The sequence below is a fragment of the Daldinia decipiens genome (genome assembly GCF_022478715.1).
Source record: "Daldinia decipiens strain CBS 113046 unplaced genomic scaffold F4813scaffold_1, whole genome shotgun sequence".
Taxonomy (NCBI): domain Eukaryota; kingdom Fungi; phylum Ascomycota; class Sordariomycetes; order Xylariales; family Hypoxylaceae; genus Daldinia; species Daldinia decipiens.
The window spans coordinates 396,046-423,882 of record NW_026054544.1 but is presented as its reverse complement, the minus strand read 5'-3'; the positions used below and the strand labels follow the sequence as shown (position 1 = coordinate 423,882).

At 46.1% G+C, this 27,837-nt stretch overlaps 10 protein-coding genes across 10 annotated transcripts; 7 read left to right on the top strand and 3 right to left on the bottom strand.

The window, feature by feature from the left end:
- Positions 1-1,089: 1,089 nt before the first annotated feature.
- Positions 1,090-3,864, bottom strand: F4813DRAFT_394831 (uncharacterized protein; the record flags this gene model as incomplete). The annotated part of the gene is made up of 4 exons (XM_049247616.1): positions 1,090-1,921; positions 2,010-2,816; positions 2,871-3,143; positions 3,209-3,864. 4 exons carry the CDS (start codon positions 3,862-3,864, stop codon positions 1,228-1,230), a joined length of 2,430 nt encoding a protein of 809 aa, XP_049104618.1. The 3' UTR covers positions 1,090-1,227.
- Positions 3,865-6,521: 2,657 nt separating this feature from the next.
- F4813DRAFT_341428 (uncharacterized protein) lies at positions 6,522-7,096 on the top strand. Its single transcript, XM_049241293.1, has 2 exons — positions 6,522-6,543; positions 6,619-7,096. The coding sequence occupies exon 2, from the start codon at positions 6,641-6,643 to the stop codon at positions 6,860-6,862; it is 222 nt and encodes a 73-aa protein (XP_049104617.1). The 5' UTR covers positions 6,522-6,543; positions 6,619-6,640; the 3' UTR covers positions 6,863-7,096.
- A 911-nt stretch (positions 7,097-8,007) lies between these two features.
- F4813DRAFT_5995 (cytochrome b5) lies at positions 8,008-9,044 on the bottom strand. The gene is made up of 4 exons (XM_049248687.1): positions 8,829-9,044; positions 8,660-8,694; positions 8,514-8,571; positions 8,008-8,291 (listed from the first exon to the last, which is right to left on the bottom strand). Exons 1-4 carry the CDS (start codon positions 8,917-8,919, stop codon positions 8,110-8,112), a joined length of 366 nt encoding a protein of 121 aa, XP_049104616.1. The 5' UTR covers positions 8,920-9,044; the 3' UTR covers positions 8,008-8,109.
- Positions 9,045-9,283: 239 nt separating this feature from the next.
- On the top strand, positions 9,284-10,780 carry F4813DRAFT_341423 (uncharacterized protein). Its single transcript, XM_049241292.1, has 2 exons — positions 9,284-9,852; positions 9,919-10,780. The coding sequence occupies exons 1-2, from the start codon at positions 9,500-9,502 to the stop codon at positions 10,649-10,651; spliced, it is 1,086 nt and encodes a 361-aa protein (XP_049104615.1). The 5' UTR covers positions 9,284-9,499; the 3' UTR covers positions 10,652-10,780.
- A 3,755-nt stretch (positions 10,781-14,535) lies between these two features.
- On the top strand, positions 14,536-15,542 carry F4813DRAFT_5500 (uncharacterized protein). Its single transcript, XM_049248633.1, has 3 exons — positions 14,536-14,925; positions 14,978-15,133; positions 15,201-15,542. Exons 1-3 carry the CDS (start codon positions 14,797-14,799, stop codon positions 15,492-15,494), a joined length of 579 nt encoding a protein of 192 aa, XP_049104614.1. The 5' UTR covers positions 14,536-14,796; the 3' UTR covers positions 15,495-15,542.
- Positions 15,543-17,536: 1,994 nt separating this feature from the next.
- F4813DRAFT_5578 (uncharacterized protein) lies at positions 17,537-18,819 on the top strand. The gene is made up of 3 exons (XM_049248641.1): positions 17,537-17,825; positions 17,883-18,079; positions 18,138-18,819. Exons 1-3 carry the CDS (start codon positions 17,660-17,662, stop codon positions 18,345-18,347), a joined length of 573 nt encoding a protein of 190 aa, XP_049104613.1. The 5' UTR covers positions 17,537-17,659; the 3' UTR covers positions 18,348-18,819.
- Positions 18,820-20,127: 1,308 nt separating this feature from the next.
- Positions 20,128-22,879, top strand: F4813DRAFT_394827 (glycoside hydrolase family 16 protein; the record flags this gene model as incomplete). The annotated part of the gene is made up of 4 exons (XM_049247615.1): positions 20,128-20,155; positions 20,468-20,610; positions 20,666-20,908; positions 21,036-22,879. 4 exons carry the CDS (start codon positions 20,128-20,130, stop codon positions 22,617-22,619), a joined length of 1,998 nt encoding a protein of 665 aa, XP_049104612.1. The 3' UTR covers positions 22,620-22,879.
- Position 22,880: 1 nt separating this feature from the next.
- Positions 22,881-24,692, top strand: F4813DRAFT_5395 (peptidase family M48-domain-containing protein). The gene is made up of 4 exons (XM_049248623.1): positions 22,881-23,651; positions 23,743-24,168; positions 24,235-24,530; positions 24,600-24,692. The coding sequence occupies exons 1-3, from the start codon at positions 23,115-23,117 to the stop codon at positions 24,370-24,372; spliced, it is 1,101 nt and encodes a 366-aa protein (XP_049104611.1). The 5' UTR covers positions 22,881-23,114; the 3' UTR covers positions 24,373-24,530; positions 24,600-24,692.
- Positions 24,693-25,045: 353 nt separating this feature from the next.
- On the top strand, positions 25,046-25,789 carry F4813DRAFT_5267 (cytochrome b5). The gene is made up of 3 exons (XM_049248607.1): positions 25,046-25,154; positions 25,232-25,680; positions 25,754-25,789. The coding sequence occupies exons 1-2, from the start codon at positions 25,058-25,060 to the stop codon at positions 25,387-25,389; spliced, it is 255 nt and encodes an 84-aa protein (XP_049104610.1). The 5' UTR covers positions 25,046-25,057; the 3' UTR covers positions 25,390-25,680; positions 25,754-25,789.
- Positions 25,790-26,566: 777 nt separating this feature from the next.
- On the bottom strand, positions 26,567-27,590 carry F4813DRAFT_5905 (uncharacterized protein). The gene is made up of 3 exons (XM_049248666.1): positions 27,324-27,590; positions 26,747-27,253; positions 26,567-26,586 (listed from the first exon to the last, which is right to left on the bottom strand). Exons 1-2 carry the CDS (start codon positions 27,463-27,465, stop codon positions 26,919-26,921), a joined length of 477 nt encoding a protein of 158 aa, XP_049104609.1. The 5' UTR covers positions 27,466-27,590; the 3' UTR covers positions 26,567-26,586; positions 26,747-26,918.
- Between the last annotated feature and the right edge of the window lie 247 nt (positions 27,591-27,837).

The following is a 27,837-nucleotide window of genomic DNA, read 5'->3' as shown; positions in this document are numbered from 1 at the left end:
CGCATGCCTATTTCGTATTAGACTAGCACCGACGATCAGCTAGCTGATGACGGGAACACCTATCGCGCAGATCAGACCATCCCTAGATAGGAGTTTTATTTCGATTCCTCTCCTCTCGTCGAATACTTTGCTTTACTCGCCACTTCCTGGACCAGAATGCTATGTTAAATCTAGAAAAGGAAGCGTCTACGAATTCGATAGCTAATTCCAGACTCTATCAATGCCGAGAGCATCGCGCGCGCCTATCTAGAACACACCATCCAAACTACTCAAGCAGCCAGGATCCTAGACGAGACATGTAGAACAAAAGACACTGTCAATATGTATAGCCGTAGGCTCCCGTAGCTAGCTTAGAGTTCTTCGCGGAACAAGAAAGTTGTTTCCTTGCTTCTTGCTCTACCTCGTGACAAAAGCTCTAGGTTAGCAATGATAAATCTACGAAGTAAGATTAGCTCATGCCTTTCGTCTCTTATCCCTCATAGCTCTGCCCCCAAACTACGGTCGTATATGCGCGATGGATGTACGCTAAATTCTTATTAAAAGAATGGAAGCTATTAACCTAGGTTAGATGGATCATCTTTTACGCCCCCGCCTCCGTGTTTACAAAGTCATCATAACAATGACGGCTACAGTTGTGTGTTTGATTTCTTTGGTGAATTTATTCTCTCGTTACTTCTAAGCTATAAGTACAAAGTACCGTATGCGGGTCGGCCCCATGGGGTAAACAAATGATCTACTTAAGAGGGTTATCTATGGTATTATCAGGTTAACCTAGTGGCATAGAACAACTAGTTTTATGTGCCGCATATGTATTAGGTAAATATAACTAAGTGAGTGAGTGTATGGACCTGGTGATAGAAGATACATGCCAAGATAATCAAAACAGCGTAACAAGTATAGGTAGGTAGGTACGTTATATATCACATGAAAGTGGCTTTTTGCTTGAGTCATCTATGCTGTATACTATATTATAAATAAAATATTAATCAATTCTAAGGGTATTATACCGTCAACTTGAACTCCTTTCCCATCCAAGCGAAATAACAGAAACCGTCCATTTACCCAGGACAGCTTATAGCTAGATGACGATATTACAACCCGTATGAGGTCTGCATCATGAGTCACAATTCTCGCATAACTTGTGTTGACAATTATAGTTAGTACACTGCCTGCTTGTTACAGGCATGGCATCGCCGCATTCACACTACAAGTGCATTAGACCACTAGTTATAGGGAAGAGGGGACATCACCTACACAAATGACTGTGGTTATTTCCTCCAATATCTCGGCACGCTTGGAAGCCACCATTTCCAACTCAAGTCCTCTTTTTCTCTTTTGATTTGCAACTCGAGCGTGTGGTTTCTCAACTCCGTTGCTATTATGTATACCGGGACTGTTGGGTGAAGAAACTGGCCCCGAAGATGTGATACCGGTATCTACTGAATCGTTGGCTCGCGGCTTGGTAGACCCAGAGCGAGGAGGATAATCGCCTTTCCAGTCGCCAATATCTCTCTTCGCCCGGTTGTTGCGACCCTGAAAATGATCGTCGATGTGATTAAACCGTTCAGCCCAAGCTTCTATACCCTCTTTCGTGATTTCAATTATCTCCCGGCAAAACCCACACCAAAAACGGGTCTCGTGATTTCGTCCTACGCGGCATGTATCGAGCTTGTGGTCCAAGAGCTCCTGTTCTATGATGCGATGCTGCGCACTAAGATGTTGTTTGAACAACTCTCGTCGTGGGAAATTCCTTCCACAGGATTCGGAAGACTTGTCTGCCTGTTTTTCATCACATATCCAGTGCTCCAACATAAGATGCTGACTGCTCTCATGACGCTTCCAGTCGTTCTTGCTGCCAAACTTCTTACTGCAGCCCGGGAACGTACAGCCATATGGCTTTAAATGCCGCTTTTCGTGCTTTCTGTAATATGGTTAGCATCAATACAAAGTCTAAAGGAGAGGGAGACAAGGCAAATTTTCAATGACAGAAAAACAAGGGTATCTCTTACTTCAGTTCACATCGCCGACCAAATAGTTTCGAGCATTGGGAGCAAGCATGGGCCTGCTGGGAGATAATATCATTGGTCGACTCTAGCTTGGTCATATCTGCTTCTTGGGGATCTTCCTTCTTGTATCCAAGCTTTTTAAGCATGCCCTTATTTTGGAGCTGCTCAAGAAGCTTCGATACAAATTCAGGGTTGTTAAGATCTGGGGTTAGCAGTTCATGATCCTCAGGTTCGGGAGACAGATGAACTCTCTCGCTATCCTTTATTAGTCTTTCTGGTTGTATGTTAGACTCAAGGTTTCTAAGAGATAGCCCACTAGGACGATCCCGAGACTCGTCGAGCCTATCTGTCTGACTGTGGCTTGCAGAACCCGTGTCATTAGCCAATTCAGGACCTAGAAATTCAGCATGAAAGCCGGGTCCGTCTTCTTTCAACTGCCCTGTGTTTGTGGGCTCGGAATCACCGAGAGAAGGACTAGACCGGGGAGAAGGCGGCTTGTGTGCTTCCGTTTGGTGGCTAAATGGAGTATCCTCACTCTCCAAGTGCACTTCTTGTGCGGTAGTGCTATTAGATGCATCCAAATGGCTCTCACTAGGTTCAATTACCAGGGTGGGTTCTTCTATTTGAATTTGACTTGGCCCTTCCACTGGGTTCGTGTCGGCAGATAAGTCGATAATTGGGCTCCGGGGTAATTTCCAGTTATCAGAGGCATGATTACCACCCCCATCAGGAAATATATTTAACCTATCGAACTCGGAAACAGTGCTATTACGAGCTACGTCTGAGTCGTCCTTAGATGGTGCTTCTGGCCTAACAAAACAATTAGAGACCCTCCCTAATGTTTTGGAATTAGTGTTTCTATACCTGTACTTATACTGATCTAAGTCTTCGTCTTTTATCGAGTCCTTTTGATGAACACGTTTCATGTGTGCTCGAAAATTGTCAGCTCGAGGCCAGATCTTATTCTTATTAAAGCAAGGGCCAACTTGGCATCGATAACGGTCACCATCAGCGTGCTCATCCGGGTGTAGGCTCCTTTTGTGTCTATCAAGATCGTTGGGCGTACTGAAGCCTTCACTACGAGTACAGCCCTTCACAGTACATTTGAAAGGCTTATCATGCCTTTGCTTGTGTTTCCTAGTGATGTCATTTCAGTGAAAGTTCTCCAGGGGCAATAATCAAGTCTAAGTGCCAAGCCTTACTTGAATTCAGACTTCGTCTTTAATTCTTTTTTGCACGTTTCACAGATCTTACTCCCCTCAGGGTTGATCTGGCGGGCAATGGCCGGTTGAGGAGAGGTCGACGGTAGCTGAGACTGGGACCAAGGAATCTCTGGGTTGAGTTTAGACATCATATCCTGGTTATAAGATGAAAAGCTCAGTTCACCTTCTGGGTTCCGATCAATGGGCTCATCACAGACAGAGCCATTGGCAACACTATGCTTAGCCACATAGCTCCCGCCATATCCAGAATCAGAAGGTATTCCTCCTGGCGGGACTGTATCGCATTCAGATGGACTCTCCCGGTATTGGCTATAGAACATAAGATGACTGTTTCGCAGGTTGCCTAAGACAGATGAATTCCTGATGTCACCCTGAGGAGATGTCAAACCAGGAGGCGTCCAAGGGCCATCATTCCTATGGTACCATAAGGCTAGGCGATTACCAATTCGCCCGGGTCCATAAGAATCGGCTTGATGCCGACCAGTGGGAAATAATAAATTCCTATCCATATGTCCCAGGGAAGTAAGATCCTGATGATGGCCAAAATTAAGTGCCGCCATCGTAGCAGGTTGGGCATGTCCTTCCATTGGGGTGTCCGAAGATCCAGGAGAAGTCAAGGCTAGCGGGTCCGCCATCTTGGAGATATATAATATGAGCACTTCTCAGATCGGTAGAGGCCTTATGCGGAAGAATATACAAATAAAAGGCACTAAGAAAATGAGACCGTGAAACTCGGATTAGCACACGAGCGTCAAGTCCCTCAAAATAGTGGCGCATATGCCGATCCGGAGTCAAAGAGTCTGCGGCCTAAAGGATAAGCTCCAAGGACGTAAGAGAGGTTGATGAGCTGGTTAGTATTGGTGACAGGAGATATATCATCTGTGTTTTCACAATGAGTATGGCCTATCTCCAAAAAGGTGAGCATGCGGCTGGGCAGGAGTTTTACGCTCCTCAACGGTGCGCGCGCAGATACCATAGAATGGTGCTGTGAAAATCCGAGTACTATCAATGGCTAGCTAACAGGGGAATATAATAATTTTGAACTCGGCTGGGCAGGATCCTGGGGTTATATTCCTAGGGCCTCTGGTAGTTTAGCAAAGCTAAAGCCGTCGAACTGAACCGTAGCCTAGCAAGCCAAACGCCCCGAGGCTTTGATCGCGTGGGGATGCGATTAAAATTCAATTCGGATATCGAAGAGAATAGGACCAAACGTCCCAGGTGGGAAAGAAAAAGGCGTTGCAAAGGCGCGTAAACCCTTTGTCGATGGATGCGCCCGACACTTTAACTTAATAAACGGGAGATGAATGCATGACTAACGGAAGAATCATGACTGATGGAGGAGATGGGGATTGATAGAAGGAGAAGGAGAAGGTGGTGGGAAATAATATGAGGTGCAGGGCAACCATCAGGTACCGACCTAAAAAGTAACAAGTAACAAAAAGTGAGGCGGGCAATTGCATATTATTGCGTTGTAGACAGCACTAGATACCTACCTATGGACACTAGATACACTAGATACACCAGCGTATTACACGCTTTGTAATAATAGTATAGTACTAATCCGCCCACTTAATTATGCCTGTTGCGCAAGTATTTACCTAGCAATGTACAGCCACGGCTTTGTCCTTGCCTAAAGACCTCTAAATCCAGAGCTACATGTACAATACGTAATTTTCGGTGTACACACGGGTATTGATACCTGATAGGTGAAAATGCGTGGTGTGGCAGGTACCTATGGATCAGCCGCCTCCGAACCCGAACACTGTGGCTAATGCATGTCTACTTAGTCCTAGACTAGCAGGACATTATATCGACGTAATGAGTAAGGTATGCAAATACCGCAAACGAAACTGGGCTTACAACAACATACAATATTAAGAGTTTAAGAGCTACGCCAATTAGCAAGCAGCTCATCGTCATAGAATTATACCCTCACCTTAGGTAAGGACTTGAATTAGGTAGGTACCTAAGTTATGGGTCAGTTATTCATGTTTTGTTCATCGACATTCACCACGAATAATAACGAGGTACCTATCCTTCATAGTAGAAATATAAAGCGTTTGGTCTTGTCAAAGCATAGGCACGTACGTATAAAAAACCTATACCGGATCATTGCAGCAACGGCTAGGAGTCAGAAACTACCTAGTCTCGTATCACAAGGCTGCCAATTATCCGATCCATCTTCGATCATATATACTAGGTTAGGTAGTTCTGATTCCGTGGTTCCCCGGGGAGAACTAATTGGCGCTAGATGTCGTTGGTTTCCGAGATCGTAATCTCGGTAGCGATCCGCTGCCGTACTTGAACGTACGTAAATGGAGTTTATGATGCTCATTCCTCACAAAACGTAGATTAGATGCCAAGAGATGGTGGTTTGTTTGCTACAGTCTAACGTCGGGCCGCGCCGTAGGGGCCAATATTAGCGCCATGTACCCATGAAAGGTGCCATCTGAAAGAAGCCTCGAGGCTTGATTCGTAGTGTAACATCAAGTATCCCGAGCAATCCACCCGGTTACAATGCAGCCACTAGCCGTTTGCCAGGTTGTAGGGTTGTGATATTGTCATAACTGACGGTAGCAGACATCTCGAAGCTCAGATCCTGAGATGGTCGGTTAGAGATGCCCCTATCGACTCTCAAGGGGGGTTCGTTCCATACCCTCAAAGTTTCCGATAGGGATTTCCGTCGACTTTAATTTTCAGCTTTGTCGGCTGGACAGAGTGGAGGCCTAACATCAACTACTGCCGGCGAATTCTTATTATGCAGGGTAGGGAGATTATGCGGCTCCGGTTAGAACATAAGAGCCGACCTACCTTCTTGACGCAAGCAATGCCTACCACATAATCTTGCTTTGACATGTCGATCGTACAACGAAGAGAAAAATGATAGATCAGAGTTGGCGGTACTCGATAAGAAATAACAATAAGGCCCATGTGGACAACCTATATGGCTAATGCGAGTTTCCTCCTGTGGAGGCAAGCTGCTTGAAATTCGGGCAGCTCAGATCTCGTCGTCGCAATTAGAAGAGAACTTCTCAGAAGCTAGCATGATGTGTTTGCCCCTCATCCTTAGGTTACTAAAATGGTTGGGTATCTTTTGGAAGGGAGCAAACATAGCCCCTATAAAAGATGACCGGCGTCTCGTAAGGCGAGACTATAAGATCGACTCGCTTGTTTTCGTTCGCTTGAAACTACTACGATAGTCTATGCTACTTCATGATCCAAGGTATGAATGAGACGCTTCATTTGTAAAACTGCTAGGTAGCCCAACTCTATTCAGCTTCGCTCCTATCTATCCATAGCCAAATTCAACGCAGGTGAGCATATGCCATCCAAGAGTATTTGCTTTAATATACTTAAGCTAATAATACCATGTTGGCTACCTCCTTTAGAGTCTATTTCTAAACTGCAGACATGTGCGACTACGATGAATTCTTATTCGAATGCAACCACTCTGTCTGCCGGTTGAAGTCTTACTGCCATTTTGCGCGTAACGACCCGAATCATATATGTCTTGGAGTAAAGAAGCTTCGAGATTCATGGCTTCAGGAGGGACAGCTTTGCGAAGAATGCATCAGAAGCGGCCTGCGCTTCGTGGATGGAAGGATATGGGCCCCCTCACAACGAGCACGGTGAAATAGACGCAAACGTGAGGAAGATGGCCCGAGTTACGCACGACATACTACGCATCTAGTTAGATGTCGGAGAGTCTTCGTACAACGCTACGGGAATAACGAGAAATGACTACCACGGTCCAGAACGCGGGATAGCTGCTCACATGCAGCCCTGGAGAGTGTTGTTTCCATTACTTGAGTAGAGGATGACACGAGTCAGGAAGTTTTGTATGTTGCTTACCACCCGTTACGAACTTTGGCGAAGTGTTTCGAAAGGAGGGACAGACATGCAAAGACAACTGTCTGTGAGACGTTTCTGTATAATTGGGAGCGTTCTTGCGAATTCATTGCCCATTCAAATCTTTAGAAGCTACTCTAGATATTACAATGCATTAGTATCCCAAGATTTCGTAACCTTCGAATACCGGGCGTCATATTCCAAGTAGGACGTAACTACGTTATCCAATCGAATTGTCTACAGCTACTACCTAGCGAACTATAATCTGTTGTGTCCTTAAACCACGCGAACGGTAGCGAAGCAACCTGGATTCAACTGGTAGTCTCAATTTGTATCAACTGTGAACTTTCTTCTCTTTTTAGCACAACTACCTAATGGACTGCGTAACTATCGAATCGTGTGTCGAATTTCTCCTCATGGAGGACCGGAAGCAACCTGCATAGAAACCATTACCTTGTTTAGGAGAATGCGTGAATCAAATACATAGTGTAATGCCATAGGATTAACCCCTACTTAGGAGTAAATTATTTTCGTCTATACAAATGTATCAGTTGAACAATTAATTCAGAAAGACTTAGGTACCTTAGAATACTATGGCGCGGGAAGTTTGGAAACTTACACCTACCGGTTCCCCTTGTTTTATTTCTTTTGAAATAGGGCTCGAGAACCGCTAGACAGGGCTGTTGGATTTGCACGGAGAGCCGTGTCTGCCCCCCCCCCACATTTCCTCTAGGTTAGTAACGTTCTCGTACGACAGGGCGCAAGTTTTGCACTTAAGAATCGAGAACATACCTACCTTAGGCATTATGAATAATAGTTTGAGTTAATATCTCAGTTGTATGTTAAGTGAAAAAGACTAGATCTCTCATATTCCTCGAGGAAGTTCTCGCAGGCATATTAGTCAATGAAACGCAAACAAATGCGCTCATGTTAGGTTGAGTCAGTCAAATAAAGATCTGGTTGACGTTTTATTGCTAACTGCATGCTAACCCCCCCCCCCCCTCTCGGGAAATCTTATGTATTCCGATAACCTACTCAAGGTTCGTTGCGCCTTGGACAACACCAATGACATTATACCGGTTTGAGAAGAAAGTGTTCCAATCACTAAGGGTTTGCTTTTCCTTTTCATCCAAGTCCTGCCATTCCGGCCTCACGTCCTCGGGTTTTGTTGACGTCTTCGCCAACGCACGAGAGGCATCCTTTCCGGCGAAGACTGAACTAGTTAGCAAACATGCTACCTCTTTATCGTGCTATACAAGTCGTATACAAGTCGCTTGATAAAGCTGCAGCTCAACGTGGGACGTAGGCACCGGTTGACACTCTAGAGGCAGCAAACAAGAAAAGCCAACTCGATACAATAGTATTGGAATACTAAGCGATAGAGTCACGCTGTGCGGCATGGCTCTGGAATTACGAACGAGATACTGTCACATACCGTGGTAAGAACCCCCCTCTTGATATGCCTTATTTCCACTAACATCGTAAACTATGCCCTAATAGTCTCATGTAAGAAGATGCCATAGTATAGAACGGGTTGGTTCAAAGAGACTATAATGCTTTATGAAGAATGAATAGGCATACCTTGATTGCTACATAAGCCTTCTGCCCCTCAGTGCCTAAACTGGAGTGTTAGCGCTGTGTTCTCTATACTAGAAAATCGATAGCCATTGTGGGACAGCTCCCCGAGTTGCGGATAAAAATGACTTGGTATAGTCGTATAAATAGAGATGTTGTATGGATGTCAACCCACCGTCTGCTTTCGCTAGCTCTTCGACAGAGATAGGGTCGTCCTTAGGAGGGTCTAGGGTTACAGGAACCTTGGGTTTAAATTTGCTCGCCATTGTTCTTGATAGACCAAAAGGCTCTCAAAGCTACGATAAGGGGAAATTTGTATCGAGAAGTCGGTGAAATGTTGATGGTGTAAATGTAATGGATTAGATGCCAACCGTCATGCTTTTTGCTAAGAGCGAGACTGACGAATGCGACGGATGCGACGAAGAGCCGATGTTGAAGTTGGCCAATGCGCACATAAACGCTTGCAGCCGAGGCAGTTGTACTGTGTACATGTAATCCGTATGTACTTTGTACTTCTCATGTCGTGACCAATTGGGGATATTTAATTGGGAAACAACTTGGGTCCCTAAGCAGCCTAACTATTGGCTGGCAGCCAGCTGGTAAATTTACGTCATCGGCCAGATGTTGTATGTAGAAGGAGGCTCCAGTCGAAAAAATTACGTTGCTACTACACAGTATTTCAGTATTTCGTAACCAATCTTAAAAAAAAATAGCATACATACCAGGTACTAAAGAAACGTCATTATTATATTGAAAATATTAAACTATCGTTTAAATGGAAACTTCATCTAGTACCTAATATTTGCGAGACTTAAGACTTGGCTTGGACTACTGCACTCGTCTACTATGCTATCTGCTTCGCGCACTCCTGTGATAACATCTTCTCGCAGCTGCTTCCTCCATGTTCGATCTTCTCACCAGAGGCACGTTAAAGGGTCTACCTTGCCCCTGGTACAATTACAGAAGGCCGGAATCTTGCCCTCGGAGACCGCTCTAATTCGCAGTTTTCAGCAATGCCGACACCAATCCTCTTTGCATGAACCGGGCCGCCAGATTCCGCCCCTACCGCCATCGAAGCTTCTCCTTCGCGCTCTGAGACAGAGCCTAAGTTTCCGTCCCTTATTCAGCGCATTTAGGGGCCAGAACCTTCGTTCCTTATTTCGTCAAAGCCCAGAAGAGCTTGTTATCGCCATTCTTTTGTAAGGGCCTCTCTGATACAACGCCGATTTGGATATCATCTGCTAATGCGACGGGCCTGTGCCAAGGTTATGTGGTGTAGCCGGCATATCAGTCTACGTGGTTTACGCCTATTTCAATTACTTCCAGTCCAAGCAGTTCACTCGATTCCCACCGCAGATCGCAAAGTCTCTTCGCCGCGCATTATATTATAGCAACTATGCGCCGGACCCGCAACTGGCCCTCAAGTACTATAAACTCGCCTTGGAACAATGTTCACAAGCTGGCCTCGATCCGTTCTCCGACGAAGTCATGGGAGTTAAAATACAACTTGCTGCCTGGTTTGAAAAGATTGGTAGTTATAAGAATTCTATCGACGTGTTGGAGTCCCTCATTAGAGACTGTAAAAAATGGATTGAAGTAATGGAGAAAAGCATCCGAGATGGATCGGTTGATAAATCAGGGAAGCTGGCCGGTTCTCCGAGTCCGCAACCCCCTATAGCACAAGAGGACACCGAGACCGAAACAGATACGAAGCCGGAGAATCTATGGGGCAAGCGGACAAGGATCCTGGGGAAATTAGTTGGAATCAGCGTTAAGCTTGGAGAACTTTATTCCGACGAACATGTCCTCCAAGGTGACTCCGCAGGCCAACACTTAGTCTGGGCTGTTGAGACCGTCTTAAAGGAATTGCAGCGTCGTCAGGTTGAAGGTGTGAAGGAGGGCGAAGGTGATTGGATGACCCCGGAGCAAATCGGCGGTGCGCTCGAAGGTACGGATAGTCTTCATCGCGTTTTCGATCCATCTCTGTACGATGTGTAAGGCACCACTGACCAAAATTAGCGTTAGGAAATCATTACGAGTCCAAGTCCCAACACTACCTCTCAGCACCGCTCTTCCTGCAGGCAGTGTCACTCTCGCCCCGAAATAGCTGCCACACTGCCGTTCTAAGTAAGTGCAAACATGGCATATGCTACCTTGCCCCCCTTTCACTTCTCTTCACTCCTATCAGCAAGTATTGGTTTCTGGCTAACCAAACATCTCGCAAAAGTGAACAACCTAGCTATCTCTTTAGCACAGCAACCCATTGATACACCAACAAATACCAACCAGACCTCTCGGGGTAGCAGATCCAACGTGACTGCCCGTCCCACACGGGCTACACTCTTAGCCAGTGCCCGCGCTTGGGCTCTGCAAGCTCAAGAAACAGCGCAGAAAGTACAGGGCGAAGATAGAACTGATGAGTGCGACGAAGCTTGCGCCGTAGCACTTTGTAACCTTGGAGATATCGCGGCTATGACTGGAGATACCGAAGAAGCTAGGCGTAAGTTTAAGGAGAGTCTAAGTTTGAGCAAGAGAATTGCGTTTGACCCAGGTGTCGCGCAAGCCCAAGAGGGCCTTCAGCGTTTATCTACGGTAACACCGAACAGATCTACGTAGGTAGCCTAATACCTCCCTACTTAACGGAATTTTCAATTTCTCGAGGCAAGGATCTTCAGGCAGCGAGACCAACAAAACTACCTAAAGGGATGAGTTGCAGCAGATGATGTAGCCAAATTAGGCACAGGATTTTTTACTGGGTAAGTATGATGCAATGAAACATTGTTTGTTATAGTCTGGTTGAAACGAGGTTGATGGTGAAAGGATTCCCAGATCACCTCGGGACCGAATTCTTTTGCACGATTTGTTGCATTATCGTGACGAAAGTTGTAGTGAGTGAATACAACTCACTCATTCACGTTATTGTAGAAGATCTACCATATAGGCTATCCCCGTATATACCAGTGGTCACGGCGGACGCTAAGGCACGGACGTAGATTCAAACCCGATATTCGGAGATTCTTTATGCGCACTAGATGACATCACTTTCAATCTTCAAGAGAGTCTTCAAGAGCTACGGCACAGGACGGAAGCGGGATTAACGAAGGACTCGGAACTCGGGCGGCATAAGTTCACATATATGCCGCTCTCGACTTCGGATTTCGGTATAGTAGCCCGACTGGCTTTGGATAGTAGTGTCATGTCATGTCGTCTCGTCGTGGGAGTACAGCTTAAATGTATTGCTTCCATCAACTTGCACGTTGGATGTATCTGCCGGTTTCCTTTCAGCTGAATCCAGATTCGCGGGATTAACCCTTGTAGACGGAACCGGATACATGTTTCTAGATGGATTCTACGTTCCAGAATCGTTCAACTATACACGTTGGTACCGTGGATCAGTTCGCGATAATATGGCCGCGGGGAACGGCGGAGTGCATAGCCGCTCATCTATTAGGACCCTGGACCAGACCGTACAGCTAAACGACAAATGTTACCTACCGACCCGTATGATTGGACTCGCTAGGTTAGTCTTTTATGTCAGTCATGGACACAATCAACTCGCTTCCACCTGCGCATCTTCAAGACCAAGCAGGCCAAATTTTTTTTTTTTTTGATTACATAGTATTTGGAAGAGAACTAATTATTCCATTATATGTACAGCCTTAATCTGACATACATGATGCTTTAAGTTATTACTCGACAAATTCGCCGTTCACCTTTATTCTAAGTGGACAATCAAGGGGAGCCAGACTGGCGGCATCCATCTCTTATTCCCCCCCCCCACCTAAATCTGCATATCTTAAACATCAACATCTTGGCAGGGTCGAGAGTGTATGCTAAAGAACAGCTCCGGATTTCTACTCTATACATGGCCTCTCGATGCGAGTCATTTAACATATCAATTATCAGATCAGTTGGTAAAATTCACGCATAAGTCTAGTAACATAGTCTCTTCTACGTTAACTAGATAATTTCCCTCTCGGTGTTCACCGCTACCGCCTACAGCTCAACTGGGTGGTTATCCGTAGCTGAGAAAATGATATCTCCGACTATGTCTACCAGGCATCGTCTTTAAGAACTTAGCCGCATGGATGATAATGGTGCCAGGCACAATGCATGTTTTCTATTTTTTCACATTTCCACGGCCCCTAATCGACTAATCTAGAATCTGACTACCCCGGAAAAGCTAGAAGTGGATATTTGGCATCCTCGGCAAGTGACGAAAGCAGAACTCCCCGGCTTCTTGGAGCGAACATGCCATGTCAGTTCCGGTAGTATCTGAGGTAAGATTCGGGAATAGCCAACTTTGGGAAGCTTTGGGGAGCGGAGGACGTCTAGGCCATTTTTATAAGTCATCTCTATTTTTACTCAAGGCTTAGTCAATTGTTCCGTACTGCACAAAGCATTAACAACCCCCCAACCCCAACCCAGCTTAGCCTAGCGCTGTCGAATAGGGGGTTAGCTGTCGATCTCTACAAGCATGTTTGTATGCCAAGAGATCGACGAGCAGCACGCAGGTAAGTCAGGGTTATGTGCCTACCCTTGTCCCCTTGTCCCTTGGGATGATGATATTCTGGAACTCGGGACAGACCTCTTATCGCCCCATGCCTCTCATACCTGCAATACAATGCGGATACCTAGGCGGGGAATTGAGATTAATATCTTGGCATATAGTTTAGGTGCTTACAATGGAGAGACACCTATTATTGCGTTGCCAGATTCCAGTTCTACGAAGAATATTCCCCAGGAAGAAAAGTAAAATGCTGATCATGACGCATTCACAGGCACTACCAACGATAACTACCTACCTTATTTACACGACGGAGAAGAATATACCAACCTAGGTTAGTAATATACCAAGTTAAAGATAGTATAGTTTCCTTCCGATATGGAAAAATACTGGATAAACCCCCAGATTTACGATGGAGGGTCTTGGGCCAAACGCTGGGTCTAATCACTCCGCGAGGCATACAGCACTGACGCTGACACTGACACTGACAACATTCGTAGCTTTCAATAGCCTCACTGATGGATAAGGACTCATCTCATTCTGCAGTTCCAACAGAGTGGATGCGGTTTACCAATGTAGCAGAGATCCGTAAGAGATCAGTAACGACCCATCGGTAGTTGAAATATATCTGGGGTTAGATTCTAACGGCAGACGGCTACTTACTCGTCCGCACCGGTTCCTCAATGAGATGAATCATTCGCGATGTATGCGACGGGGTTGAGCGGTAAGACATATCCAGCGTGTTCGACAGCAACTCAAGATCCGATGTTTAAAGTAGAATCAATTGCGGATGTTCCGCAAACCCAACAACGCGGGCAGGATTTTGCGATCATGCGTCACAAATCGGATACTTGCCTACGTCAAAAGACGATATTATTATTTATTATTGTCTACGTCAAAAGTTACATTTAGATGGCCAGGGTGAAGGCGACTTTATTCTGCAGTTTCCTCGGGTTCTACTCCGACAGGGGGGAAGAGAAAGGAGAGTCACATGTATGTACTTCTCGCGAATATCTGCATATAATATAGTATATAATATAATATCGAATATAGCCATACCTAACTCTAGTCTCTTATGTAAGCTTGCTTCCCGAGGATTCTACCTCCGAACAGGACCTATCCTCCTCCGAAGACCCCACTTACAGAACGCCGGCTTTCGGATTCTCTCCTATTGCCTTGGGGGTGAACCCCCAGTTTCTAATGTACTGACTTACAGTAGCGTGGAGAGTCTCCTCCGTATGCAGTTAGACGGCTGCTCCGCCTGCACGTTCAGGGGTGGTGAGGTACTTGTGAATACATGCCAAATCAAAGTGGTCGTTTGCAGCGAATCTAAGTTGACGGCGCCGCGCCTCGCCTACTGGGACTCTGCACATTGTCAGACAGGGTAAGACTTGACCTAGCTGATCGTTTACGCATGACGCACGCCGAACTCTCCCAGCTCCAATGAATAGACAAGCAGGATATATCCTCGACGCCATCTCCTTGTCCCGTGTAAGTCGATTTCCACCCTCCCCAAGATATCAACTTTTAGAAACTTCCAGATCCAGCCCGCTACTTCTTCTTCTTTCATTTGGAACCGACTACGACAACGGGAACATTAGCTATAAAAAAGGAACACACTCTACCCACAATAGAAATGGACGAAATCGATACTACTGGTCTCGCATCTCCGTCTAAATCCATGGTGTATATGTACGGCGATACAGATCTGTACCTTGATTCTACAAACACTTCTTCGACAACATCTAGCCCGACAGAATCGCCGGTATGCAGCTCACATGCGAGCTTGTCAAAGTTGTTGCTAACCGTAACATTAGTATAATTTTACCTTCCAAGGGATGTATCCCAGTTCCGAGAATACAGACGGGTCAGGAGAAACAACCCAGCCAGACTCACAACAGCCTCCTTCTAAGCCTGCGGCAAAGAGGAAGCGCGAGAACAGATACAAGAACGCACCACCCTCTGTCCTATCTGTAAGCTGAGAAGGTCGCTCCGGGTGCTGTGACTATGAACCGAGTCACTAAGAGTTATACATTACAGCGTCGAAGAGCTCAGAACCGCGCATCACAAAGAGCCTATCGAGAGAGGAAGGACCAGCGTATCAAGGATCTCGAGATCTTGCTCGGCGAAGCTCAGAAGAAAAACGACGTCCTCAGCCTCGCCTACTCCAACTTACAAACGGAATATCTCAGGCTCAAGCGCGAGCGCGAACGTGATCAAGAAGCAGCAGCAAGATACACACAGACTGCCCTAGTATACGATCCAACGATAGACGCGACTTCAAACGACCTGGATTTATTCCTCTACAGTGGTCCATCAGGTTACTCCATGTAAACCAGCGGGTAACCCGGATTTCAGACGGACTAGATGCCTCATATGGTCTTTTGCGTTCCGGTATTGACAGTGACGGCACACCCCGATATGATCGATCTATGTTTCCGATTCCGGAATGTTTATCCCAGAGAGCGTCACAAGCAACCACTGCCGTGATATTTCAGTGGCGCAGATACAACATCGGTACCCGACTGATTTGATGACGTGGTGCCAGCTGGCGCCATCACCGCATACTGTCGGCAAGAACTTGATGGGTTCGAATTCTAATGCCTCCGCATTTGTACTTAACCCCATACCCGCATCCTGGTATAGGAATTTGAAGAAAAGAAAAACCTGCCATATGCTTCGCCCCGGGAAATCGGGCCGGGGCGATCGTTAAACAGATACCCAAAGAGTAAGACTCTATACGTTCAATTCTGACCTTATATAATAGCAAGCGAATGAATAGGTACTGTTGCCAGACGGTCTAAAGGGAAGGTGTGCTAGGCCTCCTCGTTGTATGGACAGACCTTTTAAAATAAAGTTTTTTTTTTCGGTTCAACACAAGGTTATGGTACTCCTTGTCCTTGGCATACTGTTTTGTAGTCGTTGCTTCGATAACAGCTGGCCAAGATTTAATTCATCCTTCTTACAAGTAGGAACTCAAATAATAACGTGGGATAAATACTACTGCGCTGGATAATCTTTGAAGGTGTACCGGTCGCTAATAAGTCATCAGCAAGCAGCTCGCCTATGACTGTGTCTTCAGCCGGCACTACCACTGAATATAGCCACTCGGTTTCTCATGTTCTACATGGTTTGAAGCTTTAACCTAAGGCTGGTAAGGTTTACTCCATCGTGCTGTAGTGAAGTTAAGTTAGCTGATGGATGCCACACTGTTGAGAATAAAGAAAGGGCAAGGGCTTACGGTTGAACCAGTGGGCATAAAACAAGGTTTTATGCCATATCATCGAGAAGTCACTATTTATACGCTGGTTACGTGACAGTACGGCGGTTGTTTTACGTGCCTTGTCTCCACGGCTGCACTTAACCGTGGCAAGCAGACGGCGTTTGTTACGTGGTTTGCTCCAGGACTGAACTCCGTGTCAGCGAACGGCCTTTTTTAACGCTATTTTAAGGACACAGCGATACCATATTATAAACCTAATATTAACAGAATTTTTGAGAACTAAAGAGCTGGCTATTGCATCCCTCTTCTGCAATTTGAATATTGACGCAAAGTGGACGTGAAGTAGAGATGTAGTTGAGGAAGGATACATGCAATAAGGACAATAAGAAAATGAGATTGAGTTTACCTTAGTTTACCTAGGTATGTAGTTGCCTACCTTATGTAGTCTTAGAGGTTTCAATCGATTGGGCCGTTTTGTGAAACAATTAACTAACATCCGTCCTTTCCTTCCTAGTCTCGTTATCGTAGGATCTGTGGGAAGGAGCAATGGCAATGAGGGCATATATAAGATTTCCACCATTGAAAAGTGGATCATTAGAATCTTTCCGAAAACAACATCTTTTCTACCCCCCAACATATATTCCACAGATCCTGTCCTAAGGATTATCAACTACGGAAGTATATCTTCGAAGTATATCTTCGAACGTGTTGTTCTTGCCAGTATTATCATTTTACACATTAAATCAATGATACCACTAGGCTCTCTTGTTTCGAGTGCCATCTGGCATTGCAATCGCATTCAGCAGACAGATCTCTAGATCAGGTAGTTTTATAGCTCTAGATACTACCCTTTAGAATAGGATATCAGCAGGCGATATATAGGCAAAGTCGCGACTGAGATGGAAATTTGCTGATATATTCACGGGGTGACCGTTGGGAGAAAAAAGCCCCCCCTAGTAAGGAAGAGAACCGGCAAAATGTAAATTGGAACGTACCCCTATGCAAAAGCGCTATACAATATAACCACATTTGCCTATTCTGGGCCTTGGCCTTTGCATATCGAGCTTGCCACGTTCAAATATAAAACTTTACAGTGAAAATTTGACGAGAATCCTAGACAGCTTTTCTCTAGCTTCGATGAACTATTTCATAAGAGAAATCTCCTAGGTTCTCTATCTTGACCACACGTCATATGATCCGTGTTATTCCTTTTAAGAAGAGTTAGGAACTAGAATAAGAGACACCGGCCGTCTTGAAATCCATTTAGCTTTGAGCGATGGCAATACCAGGCTTTCAAAATAAATTTAAGGATATTACTCGTGGATCTGACCTTTTATTGCGATGGGAGGCCAATGCGACCGACTACCCCCTTGTACTCTACTCCAGACTCATCAATCAGACGGGCGAATTTGGAGCGAATTCGTTAGAAGTTAACATCACAAGTAAGAAATTTATGTAATGGGTGTGTATACGAAGAGGTATCTTACATGATATGATAGTTGGACTTAATGCCACATCGTTTCTCTGGGAAAGCATTCCATATCCACTCCCGTATCTTGAGACAGCCAAATACGAGATAGAGGTGTGGCCTCAGAACCAAGTAAGATCGAAGATTTCAGCACTGGCTATTGCATCTTCGTCCTACTTCACCGTTGCCAAATCGGATGGGGAAGAAACCGTGGATGACCCGATAAATGTGAGGATTCGAGACCTTTGATTATGTTATCCATTGCAGACATTGATAAAAGATATAGCCCTTCGACGGAACGACGATACTACCGTCAAGGCCCACCAACCAACCAACTTCCAACAACGGAGTCAATAACAACACCGCAATTGCTGCTGGACTTCTCGTACCAGTCTTCGTCATACTTGCTGTCTTGGGATTCGTATGGATGCAACGACGACAGAGGAAAACCATCGAAGAGAAGAGGAAGCAGAGGGAAGAACTCTGCATCGATTAGATATAAGATTCTATTAATACGAGAGGGACAGCTTCTTGGCAAGGCACATCCTCTGATGCCGCTAAGAGACGGCATATTAAAGCTGGCGAGGCGAGAGGGAGTCTTTATGGGAAGTGTACAGTCGAATTTATAGCCTCCGGGGATAGTCGAAGGGCACTGAAATAACTGGAGCTGAGATAACTAACAGTAGGTACCAATTCCACAACGACAGAAAAGAGGTGTTCAATCGAATATCCGCTTTCTCGTAAAAAACTGCACGAGGATATCGCGGTGAGTATGGGGAGGGCCGTGCGCCGCCAGCACCATTATAGTATCAAGGCGAGATGAGCAGGACGCGCGATTACCGTTAGAGGTTGATTCCGCAATCTCAATGGACCGAGTCTGACGCCTAGGGAATCACATAAGTTCGTTTGACAGGAATCATGAGAGTACATGGTAATTAAAAGGATCGCATGGCACTATAGATTTGCGGCGTGGGGGATACCTAGAAGAGAAAAAAAGAGAAAAAAGAAGAAAGAAGGGGGGGAACCGTGAGGCATTCGGGCTTAGAAGCGGGTTATATAAAAGATACTTGGTATGTTAGGATATGATTCTGGACTCGGTTGAAGGGATACGAGGTATGGGAATATATTCAAAGTCTTCCTTGATTGTAATGAAGGGTTGAAGAGACATTAGGATGGTGGGTGGGTGCTGGCTACCACCTATCGATGCGATGTCAGCCTCTACTCCGTAGTAGGTAAAATAATCCGACGGATTCTCCTTTTCTTTTGATCCTACTCGAAGTGGAAGAGCTGGCAGATCATTACCATAACGAGCCAAAACGGGATGCAGGGAATATGATCGACAGCAGAACTAACATAGATCCCGCTACAGATCTTGACTAAGGGGCTAATCGTGAGTTCAAAGCATCGCCAGTATCTGCCAAGAATACGGATCCGTACACGTTAACCAATTGAGTCTAGCCAATTGAGTCTAGACACTGGAATAGCATCCAGCTGAAGGGTAACTTAATATACTACCTACCTACCTATGTATGACGCTACAAGCCACTACTGATATTTATCGGTAACGGCTCGTAGGCACCAATAAAATTCGGGGCTGGACTTCTCACCAACCAGACCAACCGAAATGAGATGGGGGTGGTTCGCCTGAAAATCCCACTCGTTTCATAAGCAATCGTTTGCGAGGCACGCACACGGCGGCACATTCTGATCCCTACACAGCCACGAATCAATTAACGTGGGGATCGCTTGAACTTCAGATCAGTGGGTTTCTTACCTATCTCATATACCTGCAATGAGCCAAGTATTTCTTCACGTATGTTCCTCATGCGTAGGAATCAGTGACACTGGCCAGGATTCTACTACTCTCATGAACGTGTAGGTAATGTGTAGGTACTCAAGCGAGAAATATGCATTTTCTGTATTTCTTACCATACTATCTACCTAGGTTAAGATGTTAGCTACGGTAAGTACCCGTCAAGATAATACACCATCGCTTAGTTCGGCCGAGCCCCTATCCACATTTCGTCAGTCCAGGAACCTGGGTTCTTAGCGACAGCGTCTGCTCGTTGACAGCCGCGAACCGAGGAAAGTCTAACCGGCCCAATGTCGACTTCGAGCCAGTCATTTGTTAAAAATTCTCCTTCCGTGCGCTGTGGTGCTATCCACCTAAGCCTATCACAATCCAGAATCCCCTCAGAATCGGACCCTTCCCAAGAGTAGAAGTTGGTTTCCAGTACTACATAAACATTGTTTGAAGTAGAGCGGGATGCTACCCAATGGGCAACGTCGTCCTTTCATCGAAACGTGAGCCCACCATGATACTGGGAAGCTTACTTACCTATGCGCAGGCGCGGTAGCAGCGCCGCTAATCTGCAGCGTCTAAGTCCACAGTCATTGGACGTCGACGAACCTCTTGTCTCAATTCAGGGGCTCCTGCCCGTTGATTTTTCTTAAATATGCCTGAACCGCTGTGTTGGGCATGGGATGTCTTCATATTTCCTTTCTCTTACGCTGTTTCGTTGTTATAAATCCCTGGAGCATTCGACTCTTGACGCAAGATACGTCATTCTTCTTTTCGGTTATTTCTAGTCACTCTTTAATATACGCATACTATAGCCATAGCAATGGCTTCGTCACTCCTTAAAACTGTCGGCGCTGCTGCTGTTGCCATAGCTGCCAATACGGGCGCTACCAAATCGTATCAGGTTTCCGAAGTTTACAACTCGACTAATTTCTTTGATAAGTTCAATTTCTTCAGCGTAAGTGCCTAAGTAAACGACTTTACTCATTTGACTCGTCTAACTTTCTCCTTAGGGGACTGACCCCAACGGCGGTTACGTCCAGTACCAAACCCAGGCCAACGCGCAGGACCTTGGCTTGGTTAAGACCCAGGATGATGAGGTATACGTTGGTGTAGATATTGCTGGCAGTTACCAAGCTACAGGTGCTGGGCGAAAGAGTGTTAGGTTGGAAAGTAAAAACGTTTACAACAAGGGTTTAATCATTGCCGAATTTACTCACCTGCCTAAGCCCGTTTGTGGTTCGTGGCCCGCATTCGTAAGTCTCCTTATGCTTATAGCGTCGCACTATGCCTTTGAGCCTTCGTACGAGCCTTGAGTCTTTCTCTTTCCTTGGCATTGGTTGTATATGCTTGCATATGGAGCCCGCTAACCTGAATTATTAGTGGTTCTTTGGTGACCCGTGGCCAACTAAGGGTGAAATCGATCTCTATGAGAACTGGAACGATCTTAACTTCAACCGCCACACCTCCCATGTTGATAAGCCTGATGTCGTCGGGGACTGCACACTTGTTGCAAGTGACATGACAGCGAAGATCGACTCCCCCAACTGCTACGACTTCGCTGACGGACAAGCGAACTTCCAAGGTTGTTCCGCTTCCGAGATTTCTTCTACCTTCGGGTCCCCCTCCGGAGGTATCTTCGCGTTGGAATGGACGGATGATTTCCTTAAGATTTGGGATTGGCCCCGCGACGGCGCTCCCAAGGACATTTCAAGCGGCCAGCCGGCTCCCGGTTCTGCATGGGGCCAGCCATCTTATGTGATCAGCAAGTGTAACGTCGACAAGGCATTCAAGGATATGAAGATGGTTTTGAACGTTAACTTCTGTGGTGTCGCTGGCCAGACTGGTCAGTGGGACACTAGCTGCAAGGCTACAACTGGATTTGGCACCTGCAATGAGTATGTCGCCGCGAAGGGCGGAGACTTCGAATCCTCCAACTTCAAGGTGAAAGATATCAAGGTCTACGAGCTTAAGGAGGGTCAAGCCCAAGTTTCGACCTCGTCAACGGCATCTAGCCCGTCTAGCACATCTGCCGCACCTAGCTCCGCTACCTCGGTGTCCACCGAGTCTACTACCGCCTCCGTGTCGACCCAATCCGACGGCCCTGGCGCGTCTGTAACGACGACTTCCTCTGCCTCGCAAAACACGGCAACATCAACCGCTTCCGAGGACGACGATTCCTGTACCGATGAGAATGGGGAAACCTCAAGTTCGTCTGTTGTCTCGCCCACCGTGAGCGTGTCGGTCACTACTACCGAGCAGGAGATGACCACCTCAACCATTTATTCAACTGATATCCACACCGTCACATCGTGTGCCTCAACAGTGACCGACTGCCCCGCGGGCAGTTACGTCACTACCAAGATTATTTCAGTCGGAACCACTGTTTGCCCTGTGACCAAATCGGAAGGCTCCAAGACTGAGCCAACGCCAACTTCAAGTGCACCCGCTGAGTACACCACCAGCGTAGTTGAGGTGACGAATACATACACGGTTACCTCTTGCGCGGCCACTGTCACCAACTGCCCCGTTGGTGCCGTCACTAGCGAAGTTACCCTCACGACGACTGTGTGTCCTGTGAGCAAGGAAAGCCCAAGCGCCACCCCTAGCTCAAGCAAACCTGCCGAGACACCTGGCACAATCAGCAAGCCGGCTGAGAGCACGGCAACGGAAACGGGCGTAGTTTCGACCCCGAGCCCTACAACGGCCAGCAGCAGCGGAAGCACCACCATCACCAACGGCGGGTCCTACGTCGTCGTGACGCCAACCGTAGTTCTCTCCAGCAGCATCAACCTAGGTTACAACGGAACAATAACGACATCATTCACGACTCCCGGCGGTGCGGCGTCGACTGGGGCTGCCGGTTGCAAGGGAGCTAACTGCGTCGTGCCTGTTGCTGGTAGTGTTAAGACAAGCGTGAGCTTTACGCTTATGGGTGTAGCAGCATTCTTCTTCCTTGCGCTATAGATATATTTCTACGGAAGATATTAAGGACTGGGATCCTATGAGATAATATTGTAGATTCTTTTTTTCTGGGGTTATGTATGAATTGGAGGGGTATAAAAGGCTTCCTGGTTATCCTGGATAATGTTTTAACTGGGTTATTATATATCATACTATTATCTGATTTGCTATTTGAACTTTTACCTGTTGATTGGCCATGTATCCTCATGTGTTGTGATGTTGTAGGTCGATAGTATTATTATGTAGAGTTGGACATAGGTCCACTATTGGTAAGAGGGAGGGATCATTGGCTAGGCGCATATGTACCTATGTACATAGTATGTGTATAACCCATTCTATTTATAACCCGGATCTAGTGGTCTTGGCACTTACAGAAATAATTGACGTAATACTTAACCTAAGCTCTTCTCTTAGCTCACAGCTGAACTTTCAACTTTCAACCTTTACGCCGGCTTGTGTCTTCTGCCTTCTCGCGTGCGCGTGCGCGCAAACCTCACGATGCAATCGCGTCGGTTTCTACGGCCTTTATGGCACTCTCTGCCGATGCGAGTGTCTCCTCCGTCTCCCCCGACCTTCCCTTCTCTTCGTCCTATCCAACGAATCCGACCATTCTCCCATACTCACTTCCGCAAGAACAACTGGCCACGCCCTCCTCGCGAGACGCGCAACTATAATCTTGATCCTCACTACCGGCTCTCCCAGGCCAGACCTCTCGTAACCTCCGATCGTCTTAGACGGTTCGCCCGCTCCCCGAGTCTGCACACCGTTGTCGCCCTCTCCGTTGCCGGCGCGGTGATATTCTACTATATAAATATCCAGACTGTACCAGTGTCAGGCCGCCGGCGCTTTAATTGTTTTAGTGAGAAGTCGGTAGAGGCGGCGAGCGAGGCGCAGGTCAAGCGCCTTATATGGGAAGTAGAGCGTTCTGGCGGGCGTTTCTTAAGCGACTGGGATCCGCGAACGATCATGGTGAAGCGTGTCATGAGAAAGTTAATACCCGTATCGGGCATGGAAGATAGCAATTGGGAGATTAGGGTAATTGACGATCCCCGTACGTGAAAACCTCGGGATTTACCTATCTCGGCGGATTTATGACGCGAGACAAGACAAACCAATGCGCTAACAGCGATTAGACACCGCGAACGCATTCGTCCTTCCCGGCGGAAAGGTCTTTGTCTTTAGCGGCTTGATACCCATTGCTGGAAACGACGATGGCCTTGCGACGGTGCTAGGCCACGAGATTGCTCACAATCTGGCCGGGCACGTGGCCGAGCGCATGTCAGGGCAGATTGGGATAAACATCCTTCTCTATTCTCTCATATTTCTCACGGGTGGGATAGCGATTTTAGGTACACAGTTCATTGGTAGCGCAGTTCTAGATCTTTTATTCTCGAGGCCCATGGGTCGCATGCAGGAGAGCGAGGCAGACTACATCGGCCTAATGATGATGGCGGAAGCTTGCTACAATCCGCAGGAAGCCATTGGTTTCTGGAAGAGGATGGAAAGAGCGCAACAGGGAGAACCGCCTGAATGGCTGAGTACTCATCCTTCCGTACGTACACTATGCTTTATAGAGCATCATGAATCCCGAGTGACCAGTCTAGCTAACAATATACAGAACAACAACCGAATACAAAAAATAGGGGAATGGATGCCTACTGCTTTAGACAAGATGCAAACGAGCGATTGCAGGGGTACTTCGACGTTCGCAGACTTGTTTAGGAGGGCCATGGAACGGGGCATACTCATAGAATAGGAGAAATACTGTGTTGAATTAAAGGCGGGAGGTTGGAGCTTTGAGATATCTGAGTATCACCTACACTCATGTTCCTCAGATCTAATCGCATAGTAGTAGCCTTAAGCATATTGGTGCATCTTAGCTATAAATCAACTCTATCATTGAAAGACCTCATAGTAAGCAACCCGAGATCAATCTATAGGTTTACATGTAGTGAAGATAAAATAATACTTGTCACCTGTCAGGACGAAGTACATGTAGTAGGTACACGGAATACCTACCTAAGTACCGTGCCTAAGGTACATGATTCGATCCACAATATCCGCTATTCCAGAAGCATGTTAGTGCTCTATCTTACCTCTGGGGCGGTAAGGTTAATGTATCCGACGCACCAATAGCGTTGAAGGTAATTGAACCCCTGTTGAGTTCTGTACCTTGGATGATGTTATGCCGAGGTTCTTTTGAATGGATTAAATCACGACGGGAAGTTTGCGATAAGCTGGATTTCTTGTTCCTCGACAATCACTAAGCTCCTGAGTCACTACATCACGAATTTACCTATTCCATAGTGTCTATCGTATAAATAATTAATTCCTAGGTTAGACACATTCTTCGTCTATCACAAACATCATACCCAGCGAGACATCTTCCCAAGCTAAGCCGAGTTCTCCAAATTCCAGCGCCGAATCCCGTAATCTCCACCATGTCTAAGACATTCACAGCGAAAGATGTTGCCGAACACAAGGACGAGAAGAACGGCATGTACATAATCGTAGATAGTGGCGTCTATGATATCACAAGTAAGACTGTTTCCGTCAAACTCTCCCTTTCGCTATTGTCAACCGATTAGACTAACAATAATCTCTTCCCATCGTAGATTTCCTCGACGAGCACCCAGGAGGAGCAAAGATCCTCAAGCGCATGGCCGGCAAAAACGCGACGAAGCAATTCTGGAAGTACCATGGCAAGAATGTTCTAGAAAAGTACGGCGGTAAGCTGAAGGTCGGGGACTTGACCGAGACGGCGAAATTATGAGATGGCGGGGAGTTGTATGACAGATATTTAGTGCTAGGGGAATTACTTATACACCGCGAGATTAGCAAAGTCGTCATCGCATATGTTGTGGTGGTGTTTGGTTTGCACATACAGACATACGAGTCATCAATCTACTATGGGCTTGAAGTAATTTTGAGCGTCATCACTAGAACTAATTTACTTGGCCTTTACAAAAGGGGTGCATATCATATCCACGAATCCGCTACCTACAGTCAAGTTCAATAATATTTATCCCTCTAGACCGAATCCCTACTTCAGAGCTCTCTATAGGTTTGTTTGCTGTTTGTTTGCTATCTGAGTGTTAATATACATAGGTACATACCTAACTTAATGTTTTTAATAGCCGTGTAGCCAGCTTCATTCAGACTCAACTCCGAATCATGACCCTTAGACCTAGACTGCCTTTATATGGCGCAGTCGTTATGAAATCCGAATGCATTGCAACATCTTCCCTCGTGGTCTGATACAACTCTAATGTTGGACCACTCTGAGTCTTTCTAGTCGGATCGTAGATATCGTAACACCTGGTGATACCAGCAGTAAAAGTCCGAAGTTCCTGGTACGCAAGATTGATTCATATGCATTGCCTCGTTCCCCTAGAAAACGACATGTGATATTTTTGAAAGCTTTGGGTTCTCTAGATAACGTTCAGGTCGAAATTCGTCTGGTTGATCATACAAGACAGGGTTGCGATTCAGCATCGGAACTGCCATGCCGACGGCTGAGCCAGCTGGGATGACATATGTTTGGCCGTTTGGCGCCTCGTAGACGAGATCCTCGTCAGGACATGTTCGATCTTGCCGATGGGTAGCGTCAGGGTAAAGCCTGATGGCTTCTTCTATGATTGCATTTAGGAGCGGGAGATTGTCCAACTTCGATGCCACTGGAAGCTTATTACGATCGGGCATGACAGTTTCCAGTTCGGCTCTCAGCCGACCGAACAGCTCACAATCACTAAGCAAGTGACCTCTTCGACTTGAACAGCCAACCCCTATTATATGTTGTTAGCTATACAAGACGCCAAAAGTTCTAGGTTCATTTTGCCTACCTCGACAAAACTCATAAATACGCCGACCTGGGGTATAAGAATAGTCATTAATTTTGGAGGTAAGTTATTAAGAAGATTGGCTAGCTAAAACATGTGGGTTCTGAGATGAGCCAGTCGACTGGGTTTCACTATAGTATATGACGTTAGAAATCGCTATTAACTCTTGAGTTGGAATCGAGGTAGTGAAGCTTGCTTTATATATCCGCGGCTTCTAAACCGACTTGTGAAAAGCCGGACTTGGTATAAAGCAACGAAAAAAAGAATTCGAATTGGTTGAAATATACTCACTAATATAAAAAACGCGGTATTACAATTCTCCTTGTCGAGACACATATCCCCTTCACCAAGCGCATAGGTCTGAATAATATATTTCGTTGCTGCTCGGAACGCAACGTTCATCCGCACAGGTTGGCCAACTTCAGCCCATCCATCCATTCGATAGAACAAGTTTGCGAGAATATCATTGATGGCGGGTTCTAAGCGCCGCACATTCTGTTGCGAAAGAAAAAAAAAAAGGATTGAGAACTACCTGACGCTTGCGATGGAGTTCGTGATCTTGGGTAGCTAGAATCGATCCCGTGGCTTGAAGTGTTTGAAGAATCGTCCAATATCTTTCACGTCTCTGCTTCGGAGATTGCGAGTATAGCTTTTCAATAAACATAGGGTCATTTATATGGACTACATCTGGTCCGATCCGGACGATTGGGCCGTATTTTCGATGCATCTCCTCTACAACCCAGACGTACTGACCCCCTCGAAGCATGTCATGATAGGCATTGTACCAAGTAGTTAACGCTAGACAACCTCACTTAGTAGTTGTAATTCATACTATGCATAATTGCTTCGGGTTTCGAATATTTCTTACCGGCAAGTTTTGGGCCAGGGATCTTAGCAAGAGGGCTCAAACATAGGCGATATATCCCGAGGCCTACGATATAGCAAGCTATTAAAGCAATACCTAAAAGTGGCTCGAGGCTGGTTGGCCAATCCGCATTGATTATGGGCATCTTGATATCGTCGAAATATTGTTAGTCGAGCTGGCTTCATGTAACATGATAAATTATAATATTATCGCCAACGTCAAGAAAAGACAGAACTCCGATTTCATGATAACACCCCTCTACTTGGCACCTATGCGAGCATTCGAAGGATTCAATTGGCACACTTGGGTCTTGCTTAGATCCCAAGGGTACGCAAGTCTTTTACTTAGTAGAGTCAGCTTGAAGACAAAGCGATTGAAGTTCAAGACTTATGTTCTTCAGCTGTAATGGTAATCCGGGATGAAGAACTAGCATGTAGCCCTCACAGAATAGCGTCAAAAATACCCCATACTAGCCATCATATGTAGTATGGGGCATGTTTTTTTATTATTATTTTTT

Bases quoted from the DNA above. Each gene is read 5' to 3' on its own strand.
- F4813DRAFT_5395 (XM_049248623.1), top strand. From the start codon at position 23,115: ATGCAATCGCGTCGGTTTCTACGGCCTTTATGGCACTCTCTGCCGATG. The intron at 23,652-23,742 runs GTAATTGACGAT...ATGCGCTAACAG, and splicing joins ATAGCAATTGGGAGATTAGG to CGATTAGACACCGCGAACGC. The intron at 24,169-24,234 runs GTACGTACACTA...AACAATATACAG, and splicing joins GGCTGAGTACTCATCCTTCC to AACAACAACCGAATACAAAA.
- F4813DRAFT_341423 (XM_049241292.1), top strand. From the start codon at position 9,500: ATGCTATCTGCTTCGCGCACTCCTGTGATAACATCTTCTCGCAGCTGC. The intron at 9,853-9,918 runs GTAAGGGCCTCT...GCCTGTGCCAAG, and splicing joins CTTGTTATCGCCATTCTTTT to GTTATGTGGTGTAGCCGGCA.
- F4813DRAFT_5578 (XM_049248641.1), top strand. From the start codon at position 17,660: ATGGCAATACCAGGCTTTCAAAATAAATTTAAGGATATTACTCGTGGA. The intron at 17,826-17,882 runs GTAAGAAATTTA...ATGATATGATAG, and splicing joins GTTAGAAGTTAACATCACAA to TTGGACTTAATGCCACATCG. The intron at 18,080-18,137 runs GTGAGGATTCGA...TAAAAGATATAG, and splicing joins CCGTGGATGACCCGATAAAT to CCCTTCGACGGAACGACGAT.
- F4813DRAFT_341428 (XM_049241293.1), top strand. From the start codon at position 6,641: ATGTGCGACTACGATGAATTCTTATTCGAATGCAACCACTCTGTCTGC.
- F4813DRAFT_5905 (XM_049248666.1), bottom strand. From the start codon at position 27,465: ATGCCCATAATCAATGCGGATTGGCCAACCAGCCTCGAGCCACTTTTA. The intron at 27,254-27,323 runs GTAAGAAATATT...GAGGTTGTCTAG, and splicing joins CCCTGGCCCAAAACTTGCCG to CGTTAACTACTTGGTACAAT.
- F4813DRAFT_5995 (XM_049248687.1), bottom strand. From the start codon at position 8,919: ATGGCGAGCAAATTTAAACCCAAGGTTCCTGTAACCCTAGACCCTCCT. The intron at 8,695-8,828 runs GTGGGTTGACAT...ACTCCAGTTTAG, and splicing joins AGAGCTAGCGAAAGCAGACG to GCACTGAGGGGCAGAAGGCT. The intron at 8,292-8,513 runs GTATGTGACAGT...TAACTAGTTCAG, and splicing joins AGAGGGGGGTTCTTACCACG to TCTTCGCCGGAAAGGATGCC.
- F4813DRAFT_5267 (XM_049248607.1), top strand. From the start codon at position 25,058: ATGTCTAAGACATTCACAGCGAAAGATGTTGCCGAACACAAGGACGAG. The intron at 25,155-25,231 runs GTAAGACTGTTT...TTCCCATCGTAG, and splicing joins TGGCGTCTATGATATCACAA to ATTTCCTCGACGAGCACCCA.
- F4813DRAFT_5500 (XM_049248633.1), top strand. From the start codon at position 14,797: ATGGACGAAATCGATACTACTGGTCTCGCATCTCCGTCTAAATCCATG. The intron at 14,926-14,977 runs GTATGCAGCTCA...CCGTAACATTAG, and splicing joins CTAGCCCGACAGAATCGCCG to TATAATTTTACCTTCCAAGG. The intron at 15,134-15,200 runs GTAAGCTGAGAA...TATACATTACAG, and splicing joins CACCACCCTCTGTCCTATCT to CGTCGAAGAGCTCAGAACCG.